Below are 14,025 nucleotides of genomic sequence, written 5' to 3' on the forward strand. Positions count from 1 at the left end.
ACCGGTTCCGAGTTTGAGGCACTAGGAGGAGGGGGAGAAGCGGCTGCAGCGGCCGCGGCAGGAGCAGCGGGAGCTACAGCATCAGCAAGAGCAACAGTAGCTACAGCCCCGGCGGCGGTGCCTGTTCCAGTCTTTGCTGCTGCAGTCCGTGCAACCACCCAGAGGGGGAGGGGGGAACCACCAGTCGCTGAGGAGCAGGAGAAGGGGGGAAAGTTTAGGCGAGCCTGGGTGGGGGGGCCCAGCGCCGGAGCCGCGTGAGAGAGGGAGCCGTATTTTGGTAGGGGGGAGTCGGACTGCAACTGGCAGCAGAGCGTCCCCCGACCTTGTGGACTCTATATCCCCTACTCCTGCCGCTTCTGCTGCCGCCTGTGGCTGGAGGGTCCCCCTGGGGCTGAATCTTTGGGACTTGACCCCTTTCCCCTCCCCCTTCCCTCACTCCCCAGCCAGGCGGGAGCATTTATTCCACGGATTAATTCCCCTTTTTTGGGGGGGGCGGGTGGGTGTGTGTCGTGGGGGTGTCCCTGAAATAGTAAATATTGTTGAGCTTTTTTTGCCCTTATCTTCGTTTTTTTAATTTCCTTTTTTAAGGTGGGAAAACTGTGAAACCCACCTTGATTTCCTCCCCTCTCCCCCCTCCCCACCTTCCCTCGCCCTAATCCCCCGACAAGGAAAGAAGCAGCAGTTGGTTCAGTCTCTGGGTAAGTCGACTGTGTCTTCGGGGCCGAGGGTCGGGCGGCGGCCGGGCGGGAGGAGGCCGGCGTGGGGCGCGGCGGCGGCCGCGGGAGGCGAGCCCGGGAGGCGGCGGCGGGCCCACAGCAGAGCCTGCGATTGAATGGAGCCGCTTCTGCCGCTGGGGGATGGAGGCGGGGAGGCGGCCGCGAGAGGGTAGCGCTTGCTGGGTTATTCGCGTGTGCGGGTGGCGGTGGAGGAAGGTGAGGAGCGTGATAGTGAAGCGAGGCCGGTGTGGGTGTGGAAGGGCTTCCCCAGCCCAGGGGGCTGGGGAGAAGTTGGGGTGATTTCAGGAACATCTCTGTAAATTATTAGGAGTGGAAGTTTCCAGAAATATTTAGTGCAGCAGCATTGAAACGTCCGCCTGCATCACGTGGCCCCTCGGTGGAGAGCTTGGGATCGGGGGAGGGAGGGGCTGCCGAGTCCCTCCTCCTCCTGCAAGGAAACTCGAAATCTTTCTGGTTTTTTGCAGAGTAGGATTAGAAGTAGGAAGGGTTAGTTGATTGTTCAGGGTTCTGTAAATGGGATTCCGTTCTGTAGTTTGTTGGGGGGGGAAGGGGTTGAGTGTGTTAAGTGACCGAATCGTTTACTGCTGGCAGTGTACAGTGGATGATGCCCTGATTCTCCTTCATTCCGATGTCTCCGAGTTTGGGATGGGTGGGAAGTGGTGTTGTAGAGGAAGCTTTAGAGATTTGCCCAGCCCGGACCTCCTCTGATCACGCAGAGGCCATGCTGCATTGAGAATGGGGCGGTGAACTTCAGGCGCCTGGTCTAAATGCCTCCTCCGAGTATGGGCGGGGTGAGTGCGTGCTCCGGTATGCTATAGTTAGAACTGCTGCAAATCGGTTCGGGTGGGAAGCGAGGGGAGGGCGGGCCTTAGTGAGGTGTGTTTCTACTGAATGAAGCAGGCAATTGCCCACACATCTAAGTAGCAGTCTCTCCTTGTAGCGACTTGTTTTTTGACCTACTACTTAGTAATCATAAAGCAACGGTCATGGCTTGGGTGGGAGCTGGCAGTGTGCAGCTGCCTGCTTATTCAGTTAGAAGTGGCAGTGAAGGTATTTTGGTAGTCACTTGTAGAGTCACATTGCTGGATAATCCCTTGTATATGCTATCCAGTGAGTGGATTTTAGGATTGAGTGTCCCAAGGAGAAAAGAAAGCGATTGTGGTTTCACGCTCTCCCGCGATGGCTGTTTGCTATCTGCCTGATTGTGTATCTTAAGCGTGTGGGACACTGCTGTTAGTGAAAAGAATGTTTTGGAAGCTGTTTGATTTGGGGGACTAAATGTGCTTGGCTTTGACCAGAAAGCCGCCATTTCTGTACAGTTCAAGAATAGGTAGGTCATTTCGAAGATAGCCGCTAGTTCTAAGGATGGCAAACTATTGTATTTAACACGAGCTTTTATTCTAAACCTGATTTTTCACAAGAGTTTAGCTCGAAGAACTCTGTAAGGACAATGTACTTGAAAATGAAACTTTATAGTCAAATTGTTCTTTTTGTTTGGGTTATTAAATTATGATAGGACTACATAGGAGAAAAGTTCGTTCAATTTTTAACCAAAAATTGAAAACCTTTGATATGTACATCTTGGTGCTTTGTGGCATTGTTTTTCAATCTCAATTTTTAAGACTGTTCTGATCTTTAAAATTTTATGGTATTTGATGCGAGGAAATTTACACATTTGGTGGAATATATATATATGTATTTCCATTTTTATATTCGTATGTAGATTAGAGATTTTTGTTAATGCATGTCAGATATTCTTTTGGTATTAAAAAACATTAATAACTGCTATGAATTTTTGAGATCTCATCAGTTTTTGCTGTCAGTAATGGGCTGAACGATTTCAGAGGAATAAAAATCCTTGAACTCTTAATTTCTCAATTTTTACATTATCTCTAACTTATTGACTCATTTACACTTAACATTTTTTGTAATTGGCATTATCATTAAATAAAGCATTTGTGTTAAAATTGAAATTGCTGCCATTGTTAACATTTTTAAACTGCTCTCAAGAAGCCAAGAAACAGTCTTTTCCCTATCCTATCAAACATAATGTAATCAAATCCCACCCATTTCCTGATCCTGAAAGGTTTTTTAAGAGGGGGAGAAGTGGAGGTAACCAGCTGACTTTATTGGGTCTAACTACGGGCAACCAGGGGTTCTTAACCTGAGGTTTCATGCATGGCTTTCAAGGTGTCCTGGATTTTCTGTAATTGTGTACAAAATTGTGAGTTTTTAAAATTTGACAGGAGCTATCATGTTCTTCTGATTGTAAGGCATCTTGACCCAAAAAGGTTAAGAGTACTGACTTAGCCAGTCAGACTAGAGTGGCACTGGCTTTGAAGATAAAGCAAAGATTTTTATAATGCTGGGCAACAAAAATGTGAATGTGTGCCAGCATCTTGGATTAGAATCCTCTTAAAAGGGTAACATTGCTTATAAACTGGTAGGTTTTAGCCAGTGCATTATGTGAGATGAAGAAGTTTGTTTTTCTGTTATTACAGAATTTGTTTTTATTTGGAAAATATTTGGAAAGCTTTTACAGTTTTTTACCTTGCCAATGAATACCTGGAAATTGTAAAAAAAAGTTTGACATGCTGCCGTAAAGTGTTTTTCTAGACATATGTTCAAGGAATTTTAATCTCCAAATTTATTGAGGGTTGAAAGAAATAGATGGTTTGAATATAAAATTTTAAGTTCTGCTAGTCATTGATACGTACGATAAGAAAACTTGGATACCACATTTAACTTTCAGCATCTTCCTGTTTTTTCCAGCATATTTTAAAAATTAAGGTAACATACAGGGAAGGGAGCTTTTACTGAAACAGAAGGCCCTATTTAGGAAGGGGGGAAATCCACTTAAACTTTATCTCTACCTAAAAATTTGAGATTAAGACTGTGAACTGTATCAATTTTTAGAGCCATAAATTCCTAGTAATGGTTTCATTAAAAGAGGTTAGGAGTAATTTTATTTAAATATTAGTAGAACAGTAAGATTTTTCTGGGAATTTAAAATAGACATTAGAAAAGTTGAATGGACCTTAACTAAAGCAGTTACGGAGTAGCTAAGTATCTTCAGCATTTAGTTGCTTTTACTGTTAATTTATTTAGGTAGTCTCTAAAATACTCATTATAATATTTGTAAGAACATGGTTGAAGTAAAATAACTTGAGTAGAAAGTTTCTGAGTGGTAATACCAAAATTTCATAGGCACCTTAAATTTTTTTTCTTTATTTACAGTAATCTATGCCAGCAATTATGACAATGTTAGCAGACCATGCAGCTCGTCAGCTGCTCGATTTCAGCCAAAAACTGGATATCAACCTTCTAGACAATGTGGTGAATTGCTTATACCACGGAGAAGGAGCCCAGGTAAAGAAGCTGAGCAAAACTTTATAACATTATTAGAGTGCAATGAAGTTATTCGGTTAGAACAAGATTTTAAATTACCTCCTTTTTAAAAAGTGTTCCATAGTTTGTATTAAATTGGAATTATATATTAACCAATGAGAAGCGGTCTGCAGAATTGCATTATGTGCATTATATTTTGACCTGGTTAGAATGAGATGTTTTGGAATATTCTTACTTGTTCTGTCTTTAAGAAACCTTTAGCCAATTTAATGAAAGATAGAGCCTAATGTATCGAATGTTTTGCAGATACTAAAGGTTGTATATCTTTTATGTATGTAATATATTTGGAGTTAAAAGATTCTTGTATTTTTGAAATATTGGAATTACAGAAGTACTTCACTGATAAAACTTGCTTTAAAAGTCCAGTAATACCAAGCATCTTAAATTATTTGAATTTAAGACTTGTAAAAGTGGTCTATTAATGTAGGCAGTTATCTTACACACATAATCCATGTTTTGATGAGTTTAAAGTTTTTGGGTTTTTATTTTTTTTAAAACACCCAATTGAATGATAGACAAGACAGGAATGTTCATAATTTTTTTAGGTTTTTCTTATAAACTGGGTAATCTTGAATCTTCACTCTGTGGAGTTAATCACATGAGGAGTTTTAAATTGTAAAATTTTCTGTTGTTGGATTTAAAAGTCTTTTAAGATGTGACAAAAACCAGTAAAATTTTGTTGCCAAAATATTATATTCCTAGTAGATGATGTCTAGTTAGTACATGTCTTGAAGATACTAGTTTATATTTGCATAGTTTAACCCCGAGTGCTATCATACTTTTTAAAAACCTGAAAGGTAGAAATTGTATCTTTTATAGATGATCCAAAAAGCATGATGTATAAATACTAGCACGTGCATAAATATTCCATTCCCTCTGAAATACATTATTGGTTTTAGTATATATATAACAAAGAGAAAACTTGAAAGGGGGCCATGAAAGTTGTATTAGTGGTAAAAATTATTCTGCAGATTCTGTAAGGTTGGTCCGGTTTTATAACTCCTAGGGGGCTTTTGGTCCACGTTCTTGTCTCCAGAAGCCTTCCTGAAAAGTTATTCCATCCATATGTGTTACACATACCATGTAGTTGTTTCTTTGTGCTATACGGTCAACATGGAGCTTTAAGCTTCATTTCATTCTCACATGCATGTATGGAAAGCAGCTACTTTAGGAAGAAAGTAGAGAAGTAAGGTTGGGCTCAACTTTGAATATATTAGAAGCACAAGTCTTGTAAGCCATTAGGAAGATGGCAATTTAATTTTGTCACCTCACTTAGCTGCTACTGCTGTTTAAATATTTGTTCTTTTTTAACATGGCTCACAACATCTAAAAGTATGATGGATAAACAAAGAGACCAATATTCTTCTAGGCTTATAACTAAGAAGTAATAGTAATTTTTATCATGAAGAATATATTGGTGGTGGGGTGCCTGGCTGGCTCAGTTGGAAGAGCATGTGACTCTTGATCTCACAGATGTGAGTTGAAGCCCCATGTTGGGTATAGAGATCACTAAAACAAAAAAAAAAGACTTTAACTATATGTATGTTGGTGCTGCTGCTGCTGCTTTTAGTAATGTTTCACATTAAGATTTAATGATTTGTTTTAAATTTGATTTTTTAATAAAATGTAGACTTAGGAAAGTTTTCTATTTATCAAGGCAAAATAAACTTTCCCAAAAGTAAGAACTTTATGTCTAGTTATATCGTAAGACAAATCTGTTACATATAGTTGCAAACTGCTATTTGTCATTGTTATAGATAAGGAAATGGAGGCTTAGAGCTCTTAAAATCAGCTAAAAACCTTTTATCTCAAAGTGTGTCTTTACACTTGTAGTTCATTGGATTTTTCATATGCTGCCTCTTTGGGGGTCTTATTGTGAATAAAAAGAAGAAAGCTTTCTTGGAAAACATGTTTTTAGTGAGGGGTGTCTTGTTTTAGTCCAGTAAGTTTTCTAGTCCTTGCTCTAGAGTTTCACCTACAAAGTTACCTACCTCACAGGAGACTGGAAGATAGTAGGGTTTGTAAAAGCACCTGTTATGGTGCCTCATACTTAGAAGGCATTCTGTTTAAAGGGTACTTTTGGAAGTATAAAGGTTTAGCATATTTACACAAACTCATTGTTTTAAAATATTGTATGGTTTCTTAATTTTTTTCCAGTCTCATATGTGCTAAAAATGGCAGCTATAAAAATTATGCTAATTAAACATTAAAACTCAGAGGAAGCTAATTTTTTTTTTAAGGATTACATAATTTTGGAGGTGAAGAAATTGTTAGAATGGTGCCTTTTAATCTATACCCAGAGCTTATGTCCAAATGGGCAATATAGAAGGATGTTTAACACTGTAACATTAGGGCTATCTTCTAAGTATTTTTCTATTTTTAGCCAAGTTAGGCAGGCAGCGGGAAAAATATATGGAATAGTTGGGTGTTTTCTCCAATACTGTGTTAAGTGACTTGAACTCTTAATCTATTGCTTAGCAACTAAAATACTTTCACCATTCAGTAAGTAACACAGGGAGATACCAAATTCTCTCCTTTAGTTTCCTTCTGTGTCTTTTTTAACCCCTTCTGGAGTTTTAGTTTATAAAAGAATATTATGTAAGGATAGTGGGGTTAGGACAAAGTAAAGACGCTAAGACACAAATACTAGAAGTGACTTTTATGGACGACTAAAAGGAAAGGACATGATTTATGCAGTGTTAATGATAATAGTGTGGTGAGTATTCACTTATGTGCACAATGGTCATCATTTCAAAAGTTCTGATAGAGTATCTTGACCAAATAACTTTTACTAGGCATGGATCTTTGATATACCTCGTGCTCTTGTTATTTGTTACTATTTTATGTGCAAGAATATAACTAGTGAGAAATGAATAGATCTAGTTAGATACTCTCTGGGAGACAGTCAAAACATTGCTAAAGTGTGCTTTGGCCCTAGATAACTCAGATCACTATTCTTTCTGCTTTTTGTCATTATATGGCATAATTAGAACTCCTTAAAACTATTAGTCCCTTAATGAAATCTAATCAAAATATGTATATTTTAAGAGCTTATATTCTAGCTTGAACCCTGTACTTGTAGTTTGGAACCCAGGCAACTGGTTTTTCTCCCAAGTTCCATGGTGGTTCTGGTGGTGTTGTCAAGGTACAAAACCACTACTTAGTGGGTGTATATTTTTAAAGTTTTCTTTTAAACAATAAGCAGTGTATATTGCTAGTTGGTTGATGGGGGAAACCACTATATCTGCTACCTAAGGAAAATAATTCTTAACATCAAAGCCAAAATAAGGAACATGATTTTTTTTTTTTGTAAGTTGGAATAAAACCTAAGTTGAAGATTTTGAGGTGTCTGTCAGAGATGGTTCAAATTGGAATGCTTCTTTCCCCCTCTTTGATGCTTGCTTTATAACCCATAAATTAAACCCTTGATCAAGTTGAATCAATCTAACAGAAAGATAATTGACAAACTTTAAAATTACCAAACTTCTTACGTACATGTGATAGAACTAAGTAAAAGGTAATTAGGGAGGATCCAGTTGAGCTACAAAACTGCCTTTAAAGGTGAAAAGATTAAGCTATTACTTCTTGAAAAAAATCAATAGAATTAATAGCCTTGGGTAAAATGTGTTCATATCATTAAGAAACTATAATGGTTGAAATGAAGAGACTAGATACATGGTGTCAGTATGGCTAGGTCTCTAAAACTCCATTGTCTGTTATACCTTATAATAAAGCTGAGGGAAAGTGTCAAATGAAAAGAGCAGGTTGTAGTGTTTTTTATAGTATACTATTTATATAAAATTTAGTGACCACACAACTGTATCACTCATGAAATTTATGCACATGCTGAGAAAATACGGACAGGAAAAGACACCAAATTCATGAAACTCATTATCTCTAAAGAAGGAACAAAAGGAAGGAAATGGCACTGGAGAAAAGGTATAAAGGTGATTTCCATAAGTTTTAGAACTTTTACGTTTATTTTTTTATTTTAAATTTAAAAAAAATTTTTTTTTAAGATTTTATTTATTTATTTGACAGAGACACAGTGAGAGAGGGAACACAAGCAGGGGGGGTTGGGAGAGGGAGAAGCAGACTTCTTGCTGAGCAGGGAGCCCGATGCGATGCGGGGCTTGATCCCAGGACCCTGGGATCATGACCCGAGCTGAAGGCAGATGCTTAACGACTGAGCCACCAGCCGCCCCAGAACTTTTATGTTTAAAAGAAAAACAAATACAAGTAAAACGTGTTAACATTTGTTAATTGTAGATGATGGATATATAGGTTTTTCTTATTTCTGGGTTTGCATTTTAAAGATGAAAACGGGTGCCTGGGTGGCTCAGTAGGTTAAATGTCTGACTCCTGGTTTCAGCTCAGGTCATGATCTCAGGGTCCTGGGATTGAACTCACTCCCGTGTTCAGTGCAGAGTCTGCTTGAGATTCTCTCCCTCTGCTCATCTCTCCCCCTCACTCTCACTCTGTGCCCTCTATCAAATAAGATCTTAAAGATAGGAAAACAGAGTTTTCAAAATAAGCTAGGATTTGATATGAAATTTAGAAGACTTTCAGAGAACAGAAAAAATGTGTATTTACAATAAATTTAAGAGATTTTTTTAAAAAGGGATTCAGGGTCTTTGTGTTTTTTATGTATCTACAGGTATTTGAGGTTTGTAGCCTTACTTAGACCTAGTTTTTATCAGTTTTCCCAAGGAAAAAAACGTGTAATTTTTTTCCCCATGAAATACATTTTTATAGGTAAACTTTGTTGGAGATATCTTGGTAACTTGTAAGACAGGGAGTACCATTATGTAATTTAAGTATATGTGAATTTTTATATGTTGCTTTCAGTTAAGTGCTGAGAACTCCCTTTACGCTAGAGAAATCTTTGTTAGCATTGGTTGAATTTAAGTTCCTTTTTTTTTTTTTTAAAGATTTTATTTATTTATTTGAGAGAGAGAGAGAGAGCACATGAGAGGGGGGAGGGTCAGAGGGAGAAGCAGACTCCCTGCTGAGCAGGGAGCCCGATGCGGGACTCGATCCCGGGACTCCAGGATCATGACCTGAGCCGAAGGCAGTCGCTTAACCACCTGAGCCACCCAGGCGCCCCTTAAGTTCCATTTTGAGAATACCAAATAAAGTAGTAGATTGCCAAAAAAAACTACTGTTTCAAAGGGATGTATAGTCCCATTTTAAATTGAAGTTTAAGGGGCACCTGGGTGGCTCAGTCGTTGGGCGTCTGCCTTCAGCTCAGGTCATGGTCCCAGGGTCCTGGGATCGAGCCCTGCATCGGGTGCCCTGCCTCTCCCACTCCCCCTGTTTGTGTTCCCTCTCTCGCTGTCTCTCTCTGTCACGTAAATAAATAAAATCTTATAATTAAATAAATAAATAAATAAATTGAAGTTTAAGAGTGATAGAGGATACATTTTTATTTCTGTATGGACTAATTATTTCTTGAGTGTTTCAGGAAGTTAATAGAATAGAATCACTGTCCTATTAGGATTTGTGCCTTGCTCAATACCATTTTAATGAATGATTAAAAAGAACAAGTGAGCTTAAAATTATTTTCATGTAATATTTTAGCAAAGAATGGCTCAAGAAGTACTGACACATTTAAAGGAGCATCCTGATGCATGGACAAGAGTCGACACAATTTTGGAATTTTCACAGAATATGAACACGAAAGTAAGCAAGTGGTGGTTTTAAAATCCATTATTTCTTCTTTTCTTCCAGTCATAAACTTTGAGGAAGGTATCTCATTTTTAGTATTAGCATTTGTTATCTCAAATTATTTAATATTGTTAACTTCAAAATTGAGTCTTAAACATAGAATGAATTCTTGCAAATAGTCCTAAGAATTATGAATGAAGTTTTGTAATTAGGACTAGTATGCAAGGTGGCTTTTTTGGTTGCTTTTTTGTTTTTGTTTTTGTTTTTAGAATATGTATACAGATCTAAGTAGCATAAATTCTGAATGTTATTCAGAGATGAAACATCAGAGGAATTATTTTGGGCAAGTAATCAATATAATAATACAGGCTAGGCACCTCCAACACCAAGTTGTGTGGGCAGCATAAAACCCTGCTCCATGGTACCAATGCTTTAAATGGGACAGCACTCAGTTTTTATTTGCAATTGAAAAATGTTATAATTTGGGTCATTTTTTCCTAGTTTGAACAGAAGGGTTGATCAAAATGTGTTTTGACTGTTTTAGGCTTGATGATTCACACTTCTCTTTAAACTGCCTTAAAGTAATAAAATACTATGCATGGCATTCTGTTTAATACACACAAGATTTCCACTTGGTATACATTGTGTTAAAACAGAAAATAGCCATTTTCACATCTGTTTCTGAAATCAGACTGTATTAATTAACAGTTTTAAAATATTAATTAGTTTTGACATCTTGTAAATTTTAGGGCAAAAATACAGTCCAGAACTTCCTCAAAGTGCTAACCTTAAGTAACATAATAGTGTTTGCCTGTTTGCTTGCCTGGTAAATTTTGCTTTTTATACTGACAGACATTACTAATGTTTAAGTTGATTTATCAACAGTATTTTTAAAAACTCAAATTTGTCTTGTGAAAAATGAGATGATTAGAGGAACAGAAAGAAAGCAACAGGTAAAGAATTCTTCAATTTACATAAATTACAAATGATTTGGTGCTAAATTTATGCACTATGACATTTGGCTTTTATGCAATCATTTTTTTTTTCTTTAAAGATGTTAACACTACCTGATATTAATCATAATGTTCCATTATGTTGATTGCTTGTAATAGGAAGAAAAGGGGTGTCTTCCTGTGCAACTGACACAGCTAGGCTTTGACGGCAGGCCTCCACAAGGTCTACCCTTTTGATTCCCTTTAACTGAATTCTGTTCATCAATTGTTTTTGTTTCATGGGCGGTGGGAGGGGAAAGGGGAATTCAATGCATAAAATAAGTATTTCTAAGGGCTCAGTAGAAATTTCTACCATAGGGATCATTTCATGCATTTATTTTTTCATTTAGTCTTTGCTGTTATCTGTCCCTCATCTTCATAACTCAGCAGTGGATTTCTCAAGTCCTGAGATGTAAAGCAGAAATGTAATTAATTCTTTAGAGTGATATTTGGATTATTTATGGATATTTCCAAAGTAGTCATTTATGATTGGCCCTTAGATTTGGCTAGCAGTTAAGATTTTTTTAATCAAAATACTCTAATTCAAAAAAATGTAAATTCTCTTCATATGTGGAGTCTTAATGTTTAGGTGAGATTGGGTTTTAGGATATTATGACGGTGATCTCTGTATTCCTTTGACTTAACTTTTGAAAAGCTTTTATTGGGCTTACTGCCTCAGCAGGGTTGGCAGAAAGAAAAATATGAATTGTATCTTCAGCAAGCTAAGGCTATCATTTTACAGGTGGGGAAAGGATAGAGGTTAGTAAATAGATAATTTAAGTAACAAAGTATCAAAGAAAAAGGAAGCAGGGTAATAGCATGAGCTGAAAAACGCTGGCTAAATAGGGTGAAGTTATCATTGAGATTGTTGTTTCTTACTGGTATATTTATGGTGGATTTTTAGTTTTTTAAAGATCTTTTTAATTGGTTGAGAATTAGCAAGAGGATATATTCCAAGTAGTAAGAAGTGCATTGTTTTGACTTAGTAAAACTTTGATAGTGTCATGTCTATAAAATTCAAAGTTTTTAGGGTAGTATGTTCTCAAAAGTTAATTGAAAATTTCAGTCAATCAGAAACCTTTTTTGCCTATTTATATTTTTCTGAGACATAGACCTATAAAGGGATTGTAAATGAACAGGTTAGAAAGTTTCAGTATTTACTGCTGGTTATGAAACCCTTTAATGGTGTCAAATTTGTAATTTAAGAATTTTGCTTTGGCCTTGTTTTTATTTTAGAAGTCTTTTTAAGGAATGTTCTGCAAATATAGGATTTTAGTTGAAATGACAAAATTTTCTTAAAGTATGAAATGTTAAAATGGAAGAGAACAGCAAAAACATTTACTATTTGAGCACAATGTAGTTTGGGACAGTCTATATTGTGCTTTGGATAAAATGAGCATTCACATGATCCCTTTGGTTGAAATACTAATGCTCCTATTTTATTGTGTGATGACTAACCATTTTAAAGATGAACTCTTATTCTCAGCCAAAACTTGCAATCTGAAGTTCTATGTCTATATATGAATGAGTTTACCTTTCAGGTATTATAGCTCATTCTTCCCTACTTAAGACAATTGAAACGTACCACAACAATTTTGTCCCTTTTCTTCCTCCTGTCTATCCCACACTAATTGGTCATGGTAATAATTTTGGGTAGTAACTCCTATAGCATTATAAATTGTTGTGAATGTTGTTGACTATTTAGAGTGAGTAATCAGCAGGAGGGACAAAATGGCTTGAAAGTGGTATCTGTATTAACTTTCTTATATTTTTAGTTAAGACTTTTATATTTAGGAAGGAATACCTGAAAGGTAAAAACAGATTGCAACATGCGTTTGTGTATTATTTTTGACTGTGCACAAAAGTTTATCTTTAAATTAGTAGAAATAGCAAATGTAAGGGTGGGATTAAAATTTAAAATTAAACCCGTGGGCTGTCTTGCTGCTCCTTAAGTAACACACCAGAGATGTTTATAAACACTTTCTATAGAAAGTATCTGTGACAATACTTTAATACTTGGCCAAGAGCTTACAACTCCTAGAGGATGGTAGGAAGCTTGAGAGCATCCAAGCTGCTAAATTCTTAGGAGCCTGGTCGTGTTAAAGTACGTGAGCCGATGAGCAGTCATTTATGCTGTGAATTCATATCTGGCTGCTACTTTTCCTTCTACAGATAAGCCCATTTGGCTGCTAAAGGGCTTTTTATTTGGTTCTTCCTCCTGGTGTGAGCATGTATAAACAGCAGGACGTTAAATAGAGTAGTAAACAATAAAATGAGGAAAATGCATGAAAACTCAGTATATGGGTGAATAGATCCTTGTTTAATCTATGTAATTAAACTTGGTAGCATAATGTTTTTGAAACTTTAGATGTAAATGTGTGAATGTCTGTCCATTTGTGAATCCTGAAAGTTGCCAGTATTATAGCAATATATTCACATGTTTCTATTCTCCAATTTTCAGTATTATGGACTACAAATTTTGGAAAATGTGATAAAAACAAGGTGGAAGATTCTTCCAAGGAACCAGTGTGAAGGTAGGAAAATGTTTTAAAGAATTGTAAATTCAGAATTGTATTAGTTTTGGCATTTTTATTATAGTTGAATATTGGGCAGGGGGGCGGTGGTGTTAATCTTCAATAGTTTAATAGCTCTGATGGAGATTACTGCTTTCATCAAGTGGGAAGGCACGTTCTATTTATATTTGGGGGCAGGGGAGGGAAAAGGTTACTTTTTGGGGGAAAGAGGAGACCAAAGTGGTCAAACTGTTCACAGTAAATGCTGTGGTATAAAAATATGTATCAGCTTGTAGTTAATCAGGACCATGACTGAAGTGAATGAAATTTGAGTATGTGTTCTTATACATGGTTATAAAAAGTTTGCCTAACGGTAACTCATGAGTAATAAGTATTGTAGCACATTAAATAGTACGTAAACTTAACAGAGCAAGGGAAAAATGAAGTTTTAAAAATCAAAGATTGGGGTGCCTGGGTGGCTCAGTCAGTTAGGTGTCCAACTCTTAATCTCCGCTCAGGTCTTGATCTTAGGGTTGTGAGTTTGAGCTTCATGTTGGCGCAGGGCGTGGAGCCTACTTAAAATTAAAAAATCACAAAGCTTTACCTTTGGAAATTCTGTGCCTGCTTTAGAAGAGATCAGCTTCTACAGTAGGGAAAGAAAAGAATGAAGATGTGATGATGCCTGCTATTGATACTTAGCTTTTGCTC

At 37.1% G+C, this 14,025-nt stretch overlaps 1 protein-coding gene across 1 annotated transcript in view; it reads left to right on the forward strand.

The window, feature by feature from the left end:
• Positions 1-516: 516 nt before the first annotated feature.
• Positions 517-14,025, forward strand: part of XPO1 (exportin 1) — a 45,544-nt gene continuing 32,035 nt past the window's right edge. The window contains exons 1-4 of the mRNA XM_021699090.1: positions 517-698; positions 3,975-4,106; positions 9,726-9,827; positions 13,266-13,338. Coding sequence (XP_021554765.1) covers positions 3,981-4,106; positions 9,726-9,827; positions 13,266-13,338 — 301 coding nt within the window. The 5' untranslated portion in view covers positions 517-698; positions 3,975-3,980. The remainder of the gene's footprint in view (positions 699-3,974; positions 4,107-9,725; positions 9,828-13,265; positions 13,339-14,025) is intronic.

The sequence above is a fragment of the Neomonachus schauinslandi genome, chromosome 10 (genome assembly GCF_002201575.2).
Source record: "Neomonachus schauinslandi chromosome 10, ASM220157v2, whole genome shotgun sequence".
Taxonomy (NCBI): domain Eukaryota; kingdom Metazoa; phylum Chordata; class Mammalia; order Carnivora; family Phocidae; genus Neomonachus; species Neomonachus schauinslandi.